Here is a 20,200-nt window from a genome sequence, read left to right as displayed (position 1 = left end):
GAATGAAGAATGACATTACTTTCGAATATAATATATATATTTCACATGGGAATGCAAGCCTACACCACACTGACTACATCCATAGTAAAAAAGAAAATTCTAAAAATGAAATTATGAAACAAAAAAGCTTCATCCGTATTATTATTTTCGCCTTTATTTTCTTCTCTTCCTAAAAAAGGAACTTGAAATGGTGGCTACAGGCTACAGCGTTGATGAAATCTAACTTGATGTGGGGTTGGTTTGTAGTCTCTAGTAGCGTTGGGTGGTCAATCCACCTCAACCAAAGGTAGAACCCCATTAAAGTATGGACATTAAAGATTGATTTGATTACATAAAATTAAATTATTTTATATTATATAAGTTTTATAATTTTTTTAAAGTTTAATGTAAAATATAAAAAATAATTTAATTTTTTAAAATTTAAAATAAAAATTATATTATAAAAATATTTTAATTATTTTTAACAAAATACATAATTTCATCTTATTTAAACTGTATCGCGAATGCCTAAAATTCTGAAATGGTTGGAATTTTTTTTTTAAGTGATTTTTGTTATTAAGGTGGCACAAGCCAAGTCGACAATACGTCCTAACTCTTGCTTTTCATGTCTCGAAATTATTTTCCCCCAATCATTTATCTAATTATTTATATAATATCAAATAATTATTATACAATTAAAATATAGCAAATATTTAAGGAGAGGAAAACGAGAATTACTAACAAGTTTGTACTAAAAAATCTTTATTCTGTATCAACAAAACTCGATATTCATACGCGTACCGGTCAGCCTCTGGTCCGCGGCGTTCCTTCCAAACCACGAAAAGCAACGTCTAGGGCTCGAGCCTCGTGTCCACTCTCATCAACCTCAGATTCTGAATCCAATTCTTCAAGACGCATTGACTTCATAGGCAACAGATCTTAATTTCGCTCTCTCTACAATGGACGAGTCCTACCCAAGCCTCCCCACCAGTCATCTGCTTGGTTCGGTTCCTGTAAGTTCCGTTCCATTTCTATTTAACTTTTCTAATATTTCAGTCACAGACTGCCCCTCTATGCGGGTAATTCTTTGTTGTTGCAATTTTCCGCTTCCTGTCTTCAATTTGTAGACAATTGATCTAGTGCATGTACAAAGCGAGATCAACCACCTTTTTTTCTTTTTAATTGCTTCCGCTCTGTTTATTTTATGAGAAAAATGCGGAAAAGGAAAGAAAGATTTAAGTGCTGTGCTTTTATGAGAACAAAAAGACTATATCGAAGTCAATGAAATGGTTCTACGATACAAATGAAGAATTTAGACTTTTCTGGCAAGTAGCCCGAACGTTTGGATGAAGAATTTTTATGTAGACATTTCATAACTTCCCCCATTTGTTTGTCGCAATTTATGCATTCACCCCTTGCCCAACTGTTCAAACTATTATCCTATGACTATATTCGGCGATTCGTTAACAAATGGCAAAGTTCTTAGCCAAAGTTACCAAATCTGTAGTTTTGCTGTCAATTATTATCTATATTACTTATATATAGATACTTTTATTGAGATGGATTCCACCAAGACAGGGCCTTTGGGCTGCTGCGACTGTTTTCATCGTAAAAGTTCTATTTTTTGGTGCGTAGGCTGCGATCAACGAAGAAAAGAATGCTTCAAACTATGAGGGTATGGGGTTATATGCAAGTGTTTTCTTATTGACATTTTCCATTGAATCTTAGTCAATTCTCTGTTCCTACTCTTAAAATCTTACTTCTAAAACTCGCTTGTAGTCCCTGGAGCAAATATGCAAATATTCCCTCCCAATAATGGAGGAGAAAGAGGGAAGGGTTATCAAACTCTTGGAAGTCCACCTGGTATGGTTATTAATTTTCAGTGATTCATCGGGCAGCTGCATATATATGATTGTGAGGTTCTTTTGGACATGTTGGATCTTCCTTACGTCTTATCTACTTAATGAATGCATTGTACTTAAAAGAGCAAGTTGATTCTCAATTCTAAATGCCCAGTCATTTTGTAATGCACCATTGACCTAGCTGTCATTTATGGAACTGCAGCCATTTCCAAATTCCAATGTTCCTACAACATTCGCTTCATGTTTAATGATCTCTCAGTCTTCCTATCCTTGCAGAAGGATTTGAGCAACAACCGGAAAATGGCTCGAAAGGGGTGTTTAGTATCTCATCATACACACAATATTTCAATGTCGATACAGACATTGTCTTAAACAGACTGATGAGTTCTTTGTATCCCATTGGCGGAGACTTTTTTAGCAAGATTGATGCTAACCCTGACCTGTGAGTACTGCATCTTTTTTTCTTTTGTTACTCCATTGAAAAGTTGAAACTAACAAACTTTTCAGGAAATTTTTTTGAAAGTAATGGACAGTTGTTAGCTGTGTGAAATTGTCTGAATAGAATTTCCTCTGATATTGCAACATTTGCTGCAGGGTTGTAAACTATGACCAAGAGTTCATTTGAAAACGTGGTTTCATGAAATACATACTGAATACTTGTTTGGGCAATATGAAATAACACAAACTGGTTCGAAATATAGTCAGGATAAATGGTTGGACTGAAGATATTTAAGAACTAAGAAATTCCACTTAGAAATAACAAGATTGGGGTAAAACAGACCAAAAAACATGGGTTAACAAAGTTACCAAGTCAATGAGATTGCTTCTTTGTTTTGAAAAGATTTGGTGTGGCCTTTCTTTTCTTTTTTATTTCTGGTAAATAAGAATTTTATTGATGACAGAAAGTAAGTATAGCCCAAAAGAGCATGTTATACCCCATATGATAAGAATAAGGGTAGGTGGTGTATGAGATCCCACATTGCTTAGGAAAGAGAAGTTATTGCTCTTTATAAGGTTCCAATGAGACTCCAATTGTATCGTTGACTAGTCCTTTTAGAGTATAGGCCATGTGGTTTGGGCCAACCATTGGGGCGTTACAAATGGTATCAAAGCCTAGATCGAAAGATTCTGTAGACTTTTCAAAATTAAGAGAGGAAAACTTTTTGCAAAGAAATTTTTTAAAAGCAGAGAAGTTTTTGGAAAATAGAAAAGGAAGGAAAGGAATGTCTAGGCCAAGGTCTCTCCAAGGCAGGTTCTGTTATGCAGTAAGTATTTTTAACTATTTCTATTTTACTGTTTTAATGAAAAATTATGAATGAAATATTTGTTAGATACATGCATGTTAAAGTGCACCTACAACGATGAGGCCCGACGAGGACGTCGGAAATTTAAGGAGGAGGAGATTGTGATACCCCATTTGATAAGGATAAGGATAGGTGGTGTATGAGATTCTACATTGTTTGAGAATGAGAAGTTCTTGCTCTTTATAAGGTTTCAATATGGCTCCAATTATATCATTGACTAGTCTTTTTGGAGTATAGACCATGTGGTTTGGGCTTTCTATTGTGGCGTTACAAATGGTATCAGAGTCTATCATAATCAGAAATGTGAAACTTGAGCTGTGTCACCTACGACGGACTGACCCAACGAGGACGTCGGCAATTTAAAGGGGGTCTATTGTGATGCCCCATATGATAAGAATAAAGGTATGTGGGATTCCACATTGCTTGAGAAAGAGAAGTTCTTGCTCTTTATAAAGTTCCAATAGGGTTCAAATTGTATCATTGACTAGTCCTTTTGGATTATAGGCCATGTGGTTTGAGCCTTCTATTGGGGTGTTATAGAGCAACACCATGCATCATTGTTTAGGGATACAAGAAAGTCATAAATATTCATATTGTTAAAATCTGTTACAATTTACCAATGGAATTAAGTATTAAAGAAAAATATTTTATAAGGTTTCAATAGGGCTCAAATTGTATCATTGACTAGTCCTTTTGGATTATAGGTCATGTGGTTTGGGCCTTCCATTGGGGCGTTACAGAGCAACACCATGCATCATTGTTTAGGGATACAAGAAAGTCATAAATATTCATATTGTTAAAATCTGTTACAATTTACCAATGGAATTAAGTATTAAAGAAAAATATTTTAAGCTCGTCCATTGATTGCTTGCGATCTTCATAATTTTTTTTTTTAATTTATCTCCCTCCAAAGGCACCACCATAGATGAATCGGGACCATCTTCCAAATTGTTGTGATTTGTGAGTTATCATGAAGGCTCTCCAATTTGCTAGAAACTCAACCAGCCTTCTCGGCATCACCCAAGCTAACCCGACCCTAGCAAAACTATCTTTCCATTGAGTCATGGCAACTTCACAATAAAGTAAATAGATGGTCAATGGATTCCCTAGTCTTTTTGCACATACGAGACTAATCCATAATAATATTTCGGCATTTTTTGAGATAGTCTAACATTAGGAAGTAGGGTGGTCTGTCTTTTCATCTTTCTTTTTCTTCCCTCCCTCCTCCCTCCTCCCTCCTATGTTCCTTTCTTTTGTGAGTAAATTCACATGCCAATACTTGAAGAATCATATCCATCTATCTAGGGAGAAATGAACCACGATTTAATACTTAAATATATCATTATATATATTTCTGTTTCTTTTACATAGTAAGGGTTACAGTGATTGCTTGATGTGGAACAAGTTATTTTCTCAAGAGTGGTGTCTCATGCGCGGTGTTGGTTGAAGATTGCTGCACTTTGAGCTTTCACTATGCATCTCATGACCCTTTCTTCTACTGTTGGTCTGTTATATGCAAATTAATCACACCTGCAATGCCGCTTTTTCATTTTTCATTTTAATCTATGCATGAATCTAAATTCTCACGATGGATTTCTACGAGTTCTTCTAGTTTATATTTTTATAATAAAAGAATTTTCTGGATATTTGATTGTTCAAGTTATACGGATTTTAAGGTTTGCTTTCTGATTTTTACAAAGTTACAGTCATGTGCGTGTGGTTCTGTGACTTCTGTCAATGAGTGATATAGTTATCCTTTTATTTATTTATATATATATATATATATATATATATATATATATAAGTGAGTGATATAGTTATCCTTAGAGAAGTTAAACCACAACCATTTTTTTTGATAAATTAAACCACGACTTTCTAGCTTATAAAGATGGGTTATCTCCTGAACATCCGAATCTTTCGAAAATATGATTATAATTTTTTTTGGTGTTCTGATGGTTAGATGACAAACATGGTACTGATCTCACGTGAGAGAGCACCTTGTATTTGAGCCTTTTTTTTTTCTCCTGATGTGGTAGATATGGGCTAATCTGGATATCCACTACATTGGTATTTATGCTTGCTGCTTTTGGAAATTGTGCCACCTACCTCATGGAGAAACACAGTGACAGCACTACTTCATGGAGCTTTGATGTCAGCTACATAAATTTGGCAGCAGGTTCAGTCTATGGCTATGCAATTGTGGTGCCAGTGGCATTTTACTTCTTGCTCCAGTATCTAGGTTCAAATGCCAGCCTTGTTCGGTTTTGGTGCTTGTGGGGATATTCTCTCTTTGTTTTTGTTCTGGCCTCGGTAAGTTGACATGCTTCTTTGCTTCGCTACTGGTTTTCCCCCTCCCCTCTTCCCTTTCTCCAATAGATAAATTAGAGGCTAGATGTCTTTGATTGACATATGTTCCCTCTGGAATATTTTTTCTGCATTGAAACGGAATGACTTCGGTTAAGCTAAATTTAACTGCCTTCTTCAGGGTGATTGGTGGACAATGAACACCAAGAAGTCGCCCTGAAAAGATTGATGATCATCTAGGGGAATCCAATACTCATGCTTTGGAATATTTTTCAGTTTTTGTTGCTCATCCCGGTCGAGTTTCTTCGGTGGATCGTTATAATTCTTGCTGGTTCTGCCTCAGCATGCTTTGTAGCCTTGAATCTCAGGTCTTATATAGCGGAAAATCTTTCATTGATGGTGGTTGCTGCATTTTTCTTGCAATTTGCTTTGGCAATCTTCATCAAGGTCTGGTTCTTCCCATGAGCTCATGCAGTGGGGCCTGTGCGGTGACCAGATCTGAAACCAGTGTTTCCTTTGGTCGAGAGATGGGGAATTCGTCTGGAAGGAGAGTTACTGTGTGTTGGGATTACTCTTAATCACTTGGTTGCATTTGTGATTTAGTAAAGAGTCTTGAGCCATAGAAAGGGAGAGAATTCTGAGGAGTTTAGTACCTTTGATGAGTGGTAGTGTTTTTAGGCATTGGTTTCGGAAACACCAACACTATCCAGAGGAGAGAACGAAATCATTGAAATTTACCACGCTTTGACCTTGTATAGATATACTCTTTATCTTAATACTGTCGAGCAGCAAGCATTCAAGGCAAATATAATTATTAACAAAGCTTGTGCTCGGAGCTTATGGGCTAAGCTTGTCCGAGCGTAAATGAGCTAGATTTTAGTCATTGACTACGAAAGTAGCCAGAAATCAAATGGCAAGTCCATCAAACAGTGGTAGCGCAACTATCTTCAGTAATGACTTCAATAAACGCAAAATAGATTACTTCCCCTGCGAACAGAGGGGAAAGTGAAATCTCGACAAGGTGAAGTAAGCGCATGCAACCTTTCTCTTGACACAATTCCCTCCAATCGGGTCCCAACCCCGCGGAGATTTACAAAAGCACCTATTGAGTACTGACCCCACCGGCCCACCCCCTGCTATGTCGGGCTCACAAGTGGAGTTCCGACCGTCATCACAGTCGCCCTGGACTTGCTAACCGGTTCTTGTATGTGGCAACGCTCACTGGGCCTCCAAACTCGGTTCAGGCCACCCTTCCAAGTTCCACCTGCAAGCTAGCGTCCAAGTCGACGAAACTAATTTATGTGGGATGTCGACGACCAACCGCCCTGAACGTACAGACCTCGCATGAAGCCGCCGGAGGTCCATTATCGGGGGCATACACGTGGCACAAGCTCGTCGGCAACCAATTCAACGTCAAGCGGAGGATACATTTCGAACTGTTGACGTATAGGATGGTATCGCGGCGTGTGACTTTGAAGCGTAGGATGCTGTTGAGCTGGACGCCTTGTGGACGAGATCCGATGTGACGCAGGTGTTGGGCAGGGAGTCTGCTTGCCTGATAAGGAAAACTGTGGTTCAGATTTTCTTGCTGGTAGATTAGTGGTCACAAACGTAAAGAGAAATTTTAATTTTTACCAATGTTTTTCTTGTCCGGACTTTAATGGTGTCTGAACACCACCGATCAAACCCAAAAGCACCCATGAAAAATGAAAAAATTCGCACACGCGCGACACGATCTATAAACAAATCCAGATTTTGTCGCCACCTTACCAAACTCAAAAGGCCGTGCGCCGCCTGTTGTCTTCTTCACAAACATTATAATCTACTTCGTATCGATCAGCAATTTCGTGCACTCGCCAATGCCAAAATGCCACATCACAAAAAATTTAGCACTAAAATTTCTCCGAGAAAAACGGCTCTTCTTTCTGTACATGGCGTCCGGCCATTAGTCATTTATTTTTAGGGAAAAGATAGTATTGAGAGCTTTTAAGCAGCTCGGCTCATGGCCGGTATTACGTAGTATCTCGGACATCTACTGAAACCTAAAACGCTATCAAGAAGCTGCGCCCTCCGAGTCCTCGTACTCGTGGACTGAATTGGACTCGCGCTCGGAACTCTGTGTGCTCCTACTTGGGCGGGATGGATCGTTCTCGAGATTTCATGAAAGACGTCAAGCGCCTCGTTGTCAAGGTCTGTCACATTTTCTTCTACTTCAAATTCTCTTGTACATTTTTCTGTACTTCTTTTTCTTCTTTTCCTCATGCAAACTTGCTAATTTTTCCAGTATTTTCTCGCCAATTAAAGAAAGGATGCGGACCATGCGGTCCTAAAATTTTCAAAATTCATAGATTGCCATTTCTTGCGACAAATCTCAGTGCACATTTTTTTACCACGGGAAAGCCTTAAAATTGTCTCTCCTGGATTTGTTTAAATAATTTGAAAAGTTGATGCTGTACTCATTTGTTGATTTTATGGTTTAAACATTGAAGACTGGGACTGCTGTTGTTACCCGAGTCGATGGAAGATTAGCATTAGGAAGATTAGGAACGCTATGTGAGCAGGTATATATACTATATTATATCATCTTATGTTGCTCTTAATTTAGGAATGTGTTTGGTTTTTACCTTATTAAGATTTGATTGCAATGCAGTTAAGACATTGAACTCCCAAGGTTATGAGGTCACTGTAGTGTCCTCAGGTGCTGTTGCCTGTTGGACTTGGCCGGCAACGGCTTAGATACAGGAGATTAGTCAAAAGCAGGTTGGATTTTGCTTCCATCTTAGAAAAGAGTCTTAACTGCAGCCTTAAAAACTGGTCTAGTTTTAAACACTTGTCTGAAGTGTGTGGAAGGGATAAAATAAAACAGGCCTATGGTGTTTTCTAGGCCCGGCCCAAGGGGTTACTCATTAGGAGGGAAGAAAAATAGAGGAAAGGAGGAGACAAAAGGCTGAGTGAGAAGAGTGGAAAATGAGTGATGTGACATAAATGAGAGGGGATGGAACATAAAAGAAGGGGGCAAGAGATAAAAGGGACAAACACAGACGATTTTAGGGACTTTTGGCCAGGCTTCTCCTAGGGGACTTTGACTTCCACAGGGGCTTCTTCAACCTCACGACAGGAGTTCCAGTGACGATATCTCCATCAAAAGACAGACCTCCAATATTTATTGTACAATGAGAATGAGAGATCATGTGTGTCCATCTCTCTTTATTTTCTCCACATTTATTTACTGTTCATTGTTATGGATGTATGCATGGACACATTACAGCCATATCGAACCACCGCCACGGGCTCCACACCACACCGATCGAGACCCGAACAATCTCAGTGGGTCGGGAATGGATCTTTCTCCCCCTTTCGGTCTGTTGTGCCATTTTAGGCATTAACAGATAGCGTAGTCTGTGTGATTGATTAATTTTCTACACTAGAGGAGGGAGAAAGACTATTTTTTGGCGCGCTAAATAGTCACCGAATGAGCAAATGAAATTCTCCTAGATAAGTATTCTCAACCTTCCGACTTTTATTTTTATGAAAACATTGTTGCAGAGAATGAGCGAGTGAACCTTTCCTTACCAAACTGAAAAACACGTTACTTTCCATACAACCAACGTGTAAGGCCGGAGGGCCAAACTCCCCGGCCTCATATAATTGCCTCTACTTTCTGGGTTGTCCCAAAGACTGTTTTATTTTCAGAAGTCCCTGCACATTTCAAATTACCAGTTTGATACTGTTCCTGCCCTTTTTAGAAGTCTTCCAGTTTGGTCTGTTTAGCACTGGGCTTTCGCCTATTTTTGTCATGCAATGCATTAATGCATTAAAGTTTGCTTTTTATTTTCTTAAACAAGCAAAAAGCAGAACATGCCTCTAGAAGTCCCACTATATAGCCAATTGATGTGCTTCCTCTGCAGGTGTGACATTATATGGAGGACCGAGGGCAAGCTCCTTTCTGAATATTCCAGAGGCCCGGTCATTTCATTTTCATCACGAGTACAATTCAATGGTTTGCACTGTGGTTCATGGATGATGTATATGCAGCAATCAATCATATCCATCAACTTGGGAGGCATGTTAGCATTTTCATTTTAATACGAAACTTCTCTCTCTCTCTGTCTGTGTGCACACATCTATAGTTTCTCAAGATTGGGAAATATCTGTTTATTTTTCTCCTATTTTGGGCGTGCGCATATTGATTGTATCATTGCAGAAGACCATGCACTTGCTGAAGTTTTTCTACCTCAAGTTGACAGGTTGGAATATGTGTGTACATGAACAGATATAGTGCCTCTGTGTTCCGATTCTTTGTTTTATTTAAACTATTGAATTCCATATGCCAAAATTTGTTGGTAGTGCTGCTGTTTTCCGCAATGCAAGTACCAGATTTTGTGATGGGGCTCAATTCGGACTCGGTGCAGAGGCGTGTCATCATTTGTCAAATTTCTTTGAAAATGAGTTGTCATTATTCTTGTATTTGATTCTCTTCAATGGCTGAATAGGTTGGGATAAGCACAAGCCGCATTCATGCTCGGGAAGTCAGGGTCCAGTAGGAGTTGAAGGATTGCTAGCAACACGATGGTATGAACTCTACTGATTTTTGTTGGTGAATGTAATAACTTGAAAATTCTCTCATTTTGGCCCTTCAGTGAACTACAGTCTACACGAGAAACGGAGAAAGGTAAACGATGCAGGTCCACAAACAGCATGTCTTAGCAGGAAATCTAAATGGGTAATAAATATGTTTTGCCACCTTAAAAAATATTGCCTTGTTTGTTGCAAATGCTGGATTCTCAGGGGAAGTGGACAAGTGGCTGATGGTGATAAAGGGGTAGTTTACACCTACAAGGACCTCACAAACAAGTCCTGAGTCCCGAGTCCATGGCAACGTATTCACCCAATATCCGTCGTGTGTCGTGTGATATCCTTTCCTTTCCTTTCCCTAGTTTAACTGAACTTGGCAAATAAAATAGCGGACCATGATGAATCATCCCTTTTTGGCCTGATAATTACCTTTGCAGTTGATATATTGATTTTGTTGCCGGTCTCCCTAGAATGCATTTGATGGTTATAATCCGGAACCCTTGAAATTCTCGATTTATGGGCTATCTAGAACTTCATAAAATTACACTTATAATCACCTCAAACTTTTACTCTTTTTGCAATTAAACTTTACTCAACTTGAAATATTAAGTGGTAATTTCTTCCGGATGAAGAGTATGTGACGTGACACAGTGCACGGATTTCAGGTATCTTGCTTATTAAACCCTTGAACAGGCCCCCGGTGGCAGTCACACCAGAGGCAACCCATGATATCAAATGAGACTTACGGATGGGCTATTCATCCCAGATGATCTAAATGATGATTTTGAAAAGGTCTCCTTCCAAATCAATGAATGATCATTGATAAACATGGGAAGCCATTCGAGGCAATCTCCTACCGTTGAATGGCTTCATCTGCTTCTGTTTTCCCAAAAGGCATCCCATAACTGTCTTATAATGGATGGGCAGCTAAAAGTGAGGTTTTACCCAGAAGCCAATCTATTTTCTTCAGAGAATTGGAAGGGAGAAGCAGGTGGATAAACGTAAAAGCATTCATAAGTGGCCTGTAAGCATTCCAACCAAAAAGGAAAGATGCTCTGGGCGTGCTACAACAACAAAGCAACATCACCACTATTGGTTTACACCTACCTCTACGAAGCTAATTTGACATCCTCGCCCAAAACGTTGTGTTACTGAGAACGTTGACAAAGACCAGGGGCACATCAGAAGTTATTCATGCCTCACCCATGTACAGTGAGTTTTTAAATCAAGAAGCACTTCTTTTTTCGTATCAAAAGCAGGTTTAATCTACTTCTCAACAAATGCCTGCCATTAATGCTGCAATCCCTCAATCGAACCAAGGGTTTTCACCCAACTTGTAGATCTCTAAAGCAGAAGATAAAACAAATCAAAATGTGTTCCCTGATTTCTCGTCTACCAAAGTTGCAGTATTGTGCAAAAATTCAGGCTTCAATGAACTTCTTAAGTTTCTTCATCCAAATCAATTCTTCTCTACTGTTCTTGTTGATCATATACTCGTGTAAGAAATCAATTGTGCTGGGCTTGATTCCTCTCATCTCTAAATACTTATGGAAAGCCTTCTGCAGGCTCTCATCCAAATCACTGAAAAGACAGAGAGGAGATTTAGAGAATATGTAAACCATAACATTGTACTAGTCATATACAAGTGAGAACATGAATGCTTACTGGAAGTCAGGCCCCCTATAAGCAATCTCATCCTCAGAAATTTCTGGATGTTTAACTGACAAGCAATCAATCACAATTTCATTTGGGTAAGCAGCGCAACTGAACTCTAGACTAGGTCCACCCTCCTTGGAGACAACGACAGCGAGTGGCAAGCTAGATTGATTGGCCTTTTCACCATCATCATCATCATCAGCAGCAGCAGCTTCACCAGTAACTAGATCAGGCATGTGAACTTCAACTTCTATGCTTTCACCTTGATACGTTCTTTTCAGTGTTAGAGTTTGAAACCCTGGATTATCTTCAATTTGGAAAGGAAAACTGGTTGGAATCTCTTCGACCTATCAAGATGTAGAATTGTATCAGAAAATTCAGTAAAAGAAGAACATGAAATATGTATGATAAGATCCAAAAAATTTTACGAGAGCATCAATATTTGAAAGATCCTAAAACAGTATCTTACAAGAGCATCAATATTTAAAAAACTTGGCACCAGAGGAAATTTCCACAATCACGACTTCCACATCTAATTATAACGATAGTTGAGACTTTTAGACTTCTTTTGCTTTGTTCATTTATTCTCGCATTAAAACATCTTTCATAATTTGATGCACCAAACTATAACCTTCTTTTATTTTCCTAGCCTTTATTCTCGGCAGAAAAACAGAGAAGGAAATTCCTATTCTTACAAAAGATGTTCAAAATTACGGAACTGAAAACAGAAGCAACCACGATCCAAAGCGATAGCAGAATCGAATGGATACCACACTTAATGATGCGGGCTGCGGAGGTCACAGTTTGGATCTCCACCTTCCACTGCCATTAGACCAAACTCACTCTTACAAAAAAAAAAAAAAAAGAGAACATAAGTAATCAATCACTCAACCCTGCATAAATAGCTTTTTTTAAAAAAAAAAAAAAAAAGGTCTAGACGATTGCTGTCTTCAAACCTGATAATATTAAATCATAGCATTTAAAGCTTCATTTTCTTTCCATTCCTTCCCTCTTGGAGCAGCCAAATTACCCATAGTTTATTTTCATTTTTCTTTACGACAACCTTTACTCCAAAGACAGACTTAACATTAACTCTCTATGTCACCTAGTGAGCAAACGTACAAGCGATTAAAATTTGAGATATCAAACACGACCATATGATAATATTAAGGTGGATTTTCATCTTCTCTAAAAAAGAACAAAAAGGCTTAATATATAAATTCATTTTCCACACTCTCTCATCAATCAAACAGCTCATAAACAACGAAAAGAAAACAACAAATACTACTCACCCGGTCGTAATCATCGGTATCCTCCAAACATTTGATCTCTGACTCAATTACCCGGATGAGGCTTTCATCAGCACTCGGCCTCTTCGTAGCAGAAGAGTAGTTAAGGGTAGGAACCAAAAAGCTCAGAGAGGGGCTGCGAGAGAGATTAGCGTGGTTTATGGCAGTGAAAAGGGCCGTATGGCAACTTCTTTGTCCCCGAACAAGTCGACTCACGACCGGAGCAAAAGAAGAAACCGATTTGCGAAAAATGGAGGTGAAGGCCATTTTTCTTGAGTTGCAGAAGAAAGGGAGAAAGGGTTTAGGGTTTAAGGTTTCAGCGACAACGTGAAGGACATGAGGTTGATTAGTAAAACGAAAATAGGCTTGGAATTGAATCCAGCTTGTTATCTGCTACCTAGTATCGAATAATATCATCGTTTTTTCTGTTTTGTCTGAACAGGCCCAATCCATTGGTTCACAAAACAGAACAAGCTAACAGGCCCACGGAGACTCTGTGGTTCTCAAAGGCTTCAGCCTGTTTGTTCAAACTTCACAACCTTGGGCAATTTTTCTTTCTTCTTTTTTGAATCACAAATTTTAGCTCCAATAAATTGTTGAATTCGTAAAAAACATTTTAAGAGAATTTAATCTGTATATCACATTTTAATTTATAAAACTACTTTAAATATATCACATCAAGATTATAAATAATAAAATTTAAAAAGACATAATAACAATTCTCGCGCACAGTTCTTTCATGTTCCATAAGATGGATTGGAAACATCAATTAGTGTATGTCGTGCAAGGAGCATTGAAGTGGAAATTAATATTATGTTGGATGTGTTGAGGATCAAATTTAAACTTCCTTTTTTTTTTTTTTATTAATCAGAAAAAATTTCAATTAGTTAATCTTCTAAAAAGTAGCCAATTAAAAGTTCTACAGGGACCTGTAAATATGAAGAATTTGGTAACAAGGGCAAGCTCCACATTTTTCCTATGCCATTAATAAATATACCTAATACAATTTCACATGGGTCCATCCATTTAGACTGTTGGTGCCACATGTGATGTATGGATGCAGGATAATAATCCAAAAGTCATGTCCCATTCCTTTATATTTTATTTTGCTTAAAATTTTAGAGAAAAAAAAAATGAATATTTAGGTTCGAAAAAGAATTTCAAGCCAATTGCTCAAATCCATCAATTATGATGGCGTGGATAGAAGATGACACTTCCGGACTCTAATTCGTCTCATTTGTACCAGGTTAAAGTAAATATCATTCTTCCCATGTCGATGCTTTGTCCCTCAAGCGTATTAGGGTATCTAAGTGTAGGCCTCTGTTGATAGGCTCTCAAACAAATATAGGAAGCTACTACGATCTCAATCCGTCTCTCACTTCTTATGTTTTTTGTTGGAAAAAAAAAAGAGCACAGTTGAGTTGTTTACAATCAGTTCCAGGTGAGGAAAAATTCTGTTATGTAGATATGGGCTGATCAATATGGTGGGATAAAAGCCAAGAAGGAGAAATATCATTTTCAGGGGAAGAAGGAGATTGAGAAATGTTTTGAAAATGAAAAATTGATTTGTGAAACATAACATCACAAGATATGAAGATTCTGTGATTATCAAGGTCCAACAACTTATATCCTTTAACTCTAAAAGGATATCCAAGAAAAACACATTTCTTTCCTCTAGCATCAAACTTCCTCCAGCCTTGAGACAAAGTAGTGGCAAAACAAAGGCACCCAAACACTCTTAAATGGTTGAAGGAAGGTTTAGTGTCAAAAAGAATTTGGCAGGGACTTTGTTATCTAGCAAAGGTGTAGGAGTTCTGTTGTCAAATAAGCTGCAGTTAAAATACAAGTATTCCAGTATTTGAGAGGAACATTTGACTAAAACTTCAAAGCCCGGGCAACATTCAAAAGGTGTCTATGTTTTCTCTCTACAATCTCATTCTGTTGTGGGGTCTCTACACAGCTTCTTTGGTGAATAATACCTTTACTGGCAAAACAATTTGTCATTTGGAACTCCCCTCCATTGTCATTTCTAAGGATTTTAATTCTAGCCCCAAACTGAGTTTCACCAAGATTATAAAAAGACTCTATACACTGCCTAATTTTAGATTTGGTCTTGAGAAGATACACCCATGTACTTCTTGAGAAGTCATCAACAATGATAAGGAAATACTTTGAACCATCATAAGAAATAGTGGAATAAGACTCCCATATGTCACAGTGTACCAATTCAAACAAATATGATGATTTATGATCACTAAGAGGAAAAGAAAGACGACTTTGCTTTGCAAGAGGACAAACAAAACAAGGCCTTTCATTGTCATGATCAATACTATTTCTAACAATAGGATCATCAATTAACTTCAATCTGGGATTAGAAAGATGGCCTAGGCAACAATGCCAAAAACCAGAATAAGCTATCTATGACAGTAGCAGAAGCAAAAATACTCTTGTAAAAAACTTTGAAAACTTGTTGGAAAGGGTAAAAGGACCAAGTCCAACAGCAGTTTGCAAGAGGTGATAAAGTCCATGCTTAACTTCACCCATCCCAATTGTTGTCTAAGATGTGAGGTCCTAAATGAAACAAGAGTCAGAGAAACAAACAACACAGCATGTGAGTGACTCTGCAAGTTTCTTTGTTGATAACACATTGAAAGTGAAAGAAGGTACACAAAGAACATCTATCAAGACCAAAGTGTTTGAAATTTAAACAACACCAATGTGTGCTACTGGAACATCATTTCCATTTGGCAACATAAAAGTGTATAGGACTTGTGTAGTCACTATGGTACAAAAGGTGCAGCAGACCATGTGATCTGTTGCACCTGTTTCAATAATCCATGGAGTGTTAGCAACATTGGAAGGCTAATGGGTATAAATTGATAAACAAGTTGGAATACCAGAGAGTTTGGAATAATTCGAAGGACCTAATCCTAGTTTGAAAATGGCCCGTACATTGTTGACAGTGTGGAGTTTGTGAAGGATCCTTTTGGTGAAGAAGAGCCAGCAGCTGCTGATATTGCACCTTGGTTAAAGCCACTTTGGCTTCATCATTTTCGTTTTGATCAGCATTCATTGAATTGGCAAAAACTACAGTGTTCTTTGACTTGGCATGAAGCTTGTGCCCAGGAGGATATCCATGAAGCTTATAACACTTCTCCATTATATGTCCAGTCATATTGCAGTGAGTGCATATCGGTGCTTCAACATTTTCTACCTTAAAATAATTTTCAAATAAATATCCCGAAACCTTACAATAAGTGCAATAAGGCCTGTTTTGTTTACAATTAGTAGCAGGTTTTGCAGAAAATTTGGTATTTACATAATTCCTCTTAGTGAAAAGAGCCATAGAGTCAGATGTGGGGGCTTGAGAAACCATCTGATGTTGCCTCTCTTGTTGTTGGACTAAGGAAAACACCTTGTTGACAGAAGGCAGAGGATCAAGTAGCATAATCTAATCTCTTACATTACTATACACATCTTTTAATCCCATTAAGAACTGAATCACACAATCTCTCTGATATCAGTCCAAGAAAACCTTCAACTTTCAACAATCACACCCAGAAATAGAATCATACACAGAGAATTCATCCTACAAAGTCTTAAGTCTGTCATAATAAACACTGATTGAATCTTGTTCTTGCATCAAACTAGCCAAAGTATTTTTTAATTGAAAAATTCTAGGACCATTTTGTTGAGAATACCTATCTTGTAGCTCCACCCATAACTCCCGTGCATCATCCACGAAAATGAGAGTTGATTTCACCTTGCTGCTAACTGAGTTTTGGATCCATGAGATGACTAGATCATTGCATCGTTCCCAAGCATCCAGTAAAGGGTCCTCTGGTTTCGTGGGTCTCTGGAAATCTCCATTGATAAAACCAATCTTGTTCTTGGCCCTAAGAGCTCTACGCATAGCTCTGGACCAAGGAACATAGTTTTCAGTGGTCAAGAGATCAGTCACTAAAATGACTGCTGGGTTATCTCCATTATCCAAACGGTAAGGGTTGGTAAGGTCATTAAAATTTAAGAAGAGGGAAGAGGGAAGAGGTGCAGCAACAGCAGAAAAAAAAAAGAAGAGGAATATTATGAGAGAATGCCCTTCCCTTCATAAAACTCATTGACCCTCCAGCATTTTATCTCACATCACCCAGAATTGCAGAAACTGACTCTTGCACTTCGTAGATAATATAAGAGAAAAAACAAAACAAACACATTTCAAACGAAATAACTTACAACTTATTGACAAGATACAGGAATTTCACAAACATTATGTGGGAAAATGGAGAAAAGCAAGTGCAGCAGCAGCAGAGAAAAGAAAGAGGAATATTCTGAGATAGTGCCCTAATTCGTATTGAAGAAGAAAAGACCCAATTAATTACAAAGACGGGAAAAATAGAGTATATCAGCTAAAGGCCTAACAAAAGCTTCTAAGAAAATAACGAAAACACCATTTGATCTCAGCTATTTACACTTCAGCCTAAAAGGACAGAAAAAACAAATACTACCAATAAATTTATTTTAGAATCATCTATGTACAACAGCACGTTTTAATTCTTCATGCTGTAAAATATTCCCTCACATGACTATCTCTAGCTTCCAAATGCTTGATTTGATCTCTTTGTGGGCAAAACCACACCACCATTACTGTAAATTTCATCACAAACGTGTACATCTTCTCCAAGAATGGTCATGTTCTCTAAGAGGGCCCATTGCCCAACTGTGGAGTGCCATCCAATGATACTGCTGGAAATGCAAGCATGCTTCTTGATGTGGACTCCCCGCATTACCGTGCAGCAAGAGAGCCTAACTCCAAACTCAACAACACAACTGGGGCCCAATTGCAACATCAGGCCCAATCAAACACCCCTAGCCAATTTTGGCAGTCTCGTCTACTATAACATTCCCCACGATGTGGGAGCTAGAAGCCAACTTTGATGGAGATTTCCTTTTCAACGAGTCTAGGTAGAGTCTCAGCCCTGTAATGTAATCCCTCGACTGTCCAACATCCATCCAAAATCCTAGTAGCACCATAGCATACAACTTTTTCTAAGCTGCAATATTTGGAAAGACCTATTTCTCAATTGAAGTAAGCCTTAGTTCAATTCTATCCAAACTTAGGGGTTCAACAGGTAAATTCCAGAATTGATTTTGTTGCCAACAAATAGTTTTGATTTTTCTACAAATTTCTCAACTTCACCAGTAGATTCTTCCATAACCACCACATCATATTTTGATGGCTCATCCACCTACAAAATAAGAATAAATGATTTCCATACGTCTTAGTCACTGTGTTTCATGATGTCTTCAAGAAAATATCAATGCAATATTTAAGTTTTACTTTGGTGACCATTATCAAGGCTCCCCCTCCATGGTGTTTGTGGAAGGCAATCATTTCCTTAAGTGGGTATTCACATATAACATCATTGTTAAGGACAAAAAATGGCTCACCAGAATCATCTATTAGCTTGTCCCTAGCAATAGCAAGAGCAAGAGCACCAATAGTGCCAAGTGGCTCGGTCTCTTGTAAGCATGTGATCTTAATCCCAAGCTTTGTTTCAAAGTCATTCAAGAAGTTCAACATCACCTGTCGAAATGAGGAGTAAGCCCATTAGTAGTCCTCCAAACTTAAGTACAATTAATCTCTTGAGCATCGAATATCCATTCTATGATTGTAGTGAGAAGAAATCCATCATTTCTTCACCACTGCAGCAACAATCATTACCGGATTTGACATAATATGCAAAATTTACTGACGTAGCTTTTTATCAAAATGACAATGAGCTCAAAATATGCACACAATTCATCGAAAGACAACTAAGATGCGAAGTGAAAACAATCAATGCAAGTAATTCACAACTCAACAGGAAATCAAATTCCAAACACACTATAAAATGAACCAAAATCTCACAAATGATATGCTCCTCAATCATAAATCTAAAAAATCAAAATCAAAAGAAATGTTTATCTAACAAAACAGTTCACAGAGAATGCTTGCAATTGACAAATTATACAAAAGAGAGTAATTTGGAGATAAGCTTTTTTCGAAGTTATGGATATAAACAAACATAAATTACTTTCAAAAGAAAGAGAACTCACTCAAAGTTATACTTGATAAAGGATCATTGGTTTGTTTGCAAAATCAACGAGCGGCTTAGGGACACTTTGTGTCAATGGCCTCAGCTTTGTCCGAAGCTTTCCAACAAGAATATGTCCCTTACTTTTCCTGTTGATTATACAGTTAGAGTTTTAGCAAAAAGTTTGGTACAAAATAGTAACAAATGCAAATCTTCGTATGAATGGTTGATAAATTCCTCTCGTCTCCTATATCCATGCAAACAATAAATGCACTCATACAGGATTCTCCATTGGCAACTGTAAATCCAAAATGACAATGAAAGAAATCATAGTTATCTCATAGGACAAACTATTAAACCTGAGCTGATAGGTGTTGAATCAAGCTTGGCAAATGAATAACAGGTAGAAAGAGGAAGGAGCACCAGTATATTGCAAAACACGTGTCATAAAATAAATCCTATTGCTGAAAAAAGTGTGTGAAAATCCATTGAAATGATTTAACATGTATTGTGAAAACAAAGACAAGTTCCAGGTACGACACAGACTGAAACTTATATGCGAACACTTTGTGATCAATTACTTGATACAAGACATTAAATGTAATAAGGATGTAATTGCAAAAATAACTATCATGTAAATGGAAAGCAATTTAACAGGTCTGAATTATCTTTCATTGAAAATAGGGTTGAATTGCTTCATACGTCCCTTAAAACTTCCTTTGCTATTTACCTTAAAGTCCAAAAAACTTGCAAACATTTGTGTTTCGTCATTCTGCTTCCTTCTGAAAATATTAGTTGAACCAATAAATAACAACTTGAATTTCTCAAGATGGGGACAAGATTGGCTTCAGGAATCGCAATTCTCAATTATGGCCTTGTTTAGAGTATGACATGAAATGTAAGAACTAACTACAATCATGTGTCTAATAAACAGAAATCAAAATACAACTTCATCTATTGATGTAATAGACAAGAACTTTGACATTACTATTTCTTTTCACTGGAAATTTATCTGAAGAAGGGTGAGAAAAACATAGTGGCTAATCCGAGCAAAATTGAAATGCTAACTTAAAAATATTCATTGCAGCAACAATCATTAATAGATCTGACATAATATGCAAAATTTACTAACGCATCTTTTTATCAAAATGACAATA

General features: G+C 37.6%; 2 protein-coding genes and 1 pseudogene across 7 annotated transcripts; 1 reads left to right on the top strand and 2 right to left on the bottom strand.

Moving 5' to 3' along the window:
• The first annotated feature begins 721 nt into the window (after positions 1–721).
• On the top strand, positions 722–10,449 carry LOC108991803 (protein YIPF1 homolog). 6 transcript variants are annotated; one of them, XM_035692014.1, is made up of 8 exons: positions 722–992; positions 1,615–1,654; positions 1,759–1,842; positions 2,118–2,283; positions 5,182–5,455; positions 5,726–7,639; positions 9,358–10,021; positions 10,100–10,449. In XM_035692014.1, the coding sequence occupies exons 1-6, from the start codon at positions 939–941 to the stop codon at positions 5,912–5,914; spliced, it is 807 nt and encodes a 268-aa protein (XP_035547907.1). In that variant the 5' UTR covers positions 722–938; the 3' UTR covers positions 5,915–7,639; positions 9,358–10,021; positions 10,100–10,449. The 6 variants fall into 6 exon arrangements, with proteins under 6 accessions (XP_035547907.1, XP_035547906.1, XP_035547905.1 ...); XM_035692013.1 differs by having other exon boundaries at positions 10,090–10,449; XM_035692012.1 differs by adding an exon at positions 7,939–8,010 and having other exon boundaries at positions 9,358–10,449.
• Positions 10,450–11,016: 567 nt separating this feature from the next.
• Positions 11,017–13,347, bottom strand: LOC108991804 (uncharacterized protein At2g39795, mitochondrial-like). Its single transcript, XM_018966191.2, has 3 exons — positions 12,973–13,347; positions 11,690–12,027; positions 11,017–11,605 (listed from the first exon to the last, which is right to left on the bottom strand). Exons 1-3 carry the CDS (start codon positions 13,234–13,236, stop codon positions 11,446–11,448), a joined length of 762 nt encoding a protein of 253 aa, XP_018821736.1. The 5' UTR covers positions 13,237–13,347; the 3' UTR covers positions 11,017–11,445.
• A 4,211-nt stretch (positions 13,348–17,558) lies between these two features.
• On the bottom strand, positions 17,559–18,550 carry LOC108991790 (annotated as a pseudogene).
• Between the last annotated feature and the right edge of the window lie 1,650 nt (positions 18,551–20,200).

Source organism: Juglans regia, chromosome 7 (assembly GCF_001411555.2).
Source record: "Juglans regia cultivar Chandler chromosome 7, Walnut 2.0, whole genome shotgun sequence".
In the NCBI taxonomy this organism is placed as follows: domain Eukaryota; kingdom Viridiplantae; phylum Streptophyta; class Magnoliopsida; order Fagales; family Juglandaceae; genus Juglans; species Juglans regia.
This window is presented reverse-complemented; position numbering and strand designations above follow the sequence as displayed.

Bases quoted from the DNA above. Each gene is read 5' to 3' on its own strand.
- LOC108991803 (XM_035692014.1), top strand. From the start codon at position 939: ATGGACGAGTCCTACCCAAGCCTCCCCACCAGTCATCTGCTTGGTTCG. The intron at 2,284-5,181 runs GTGAGTACTGCA...CTGATGTGGTAG, and splicing joins ATTGATGCTAACCCTGACCT to ATATGGGCTAATCTGGATAT. The intron at 5,456-5,725 runs GTAAGTTGACAT...AATATTTTTCAG, and splicing joins TTGTTTTTGTTCTGGCCTCG to TTTTTGTTGCTCATCCCGGT.
- LOC108991804 (XM_018966191.2), bottom strand. From the start codon at position 13,236: ATGGCCTTCACCTCCATTTTTCGCAAATCGGTTTCTTCTTTTGCTCCG. The intron at 12,028-12,972 runs GTGAGTAGTATT...ACATCTTGATAG, and splicing joins ATACCGATGATTACGACCGG to GTCGAAGAGATTCCAACCAG. The intron at 11,606-11,689 runs GTAAGCATTCAT...CTGTCTTTTCAG, and splicing joins TATAGGGGGCCTGACTTCCA to TGATTTGGATGAGAGCCTGC.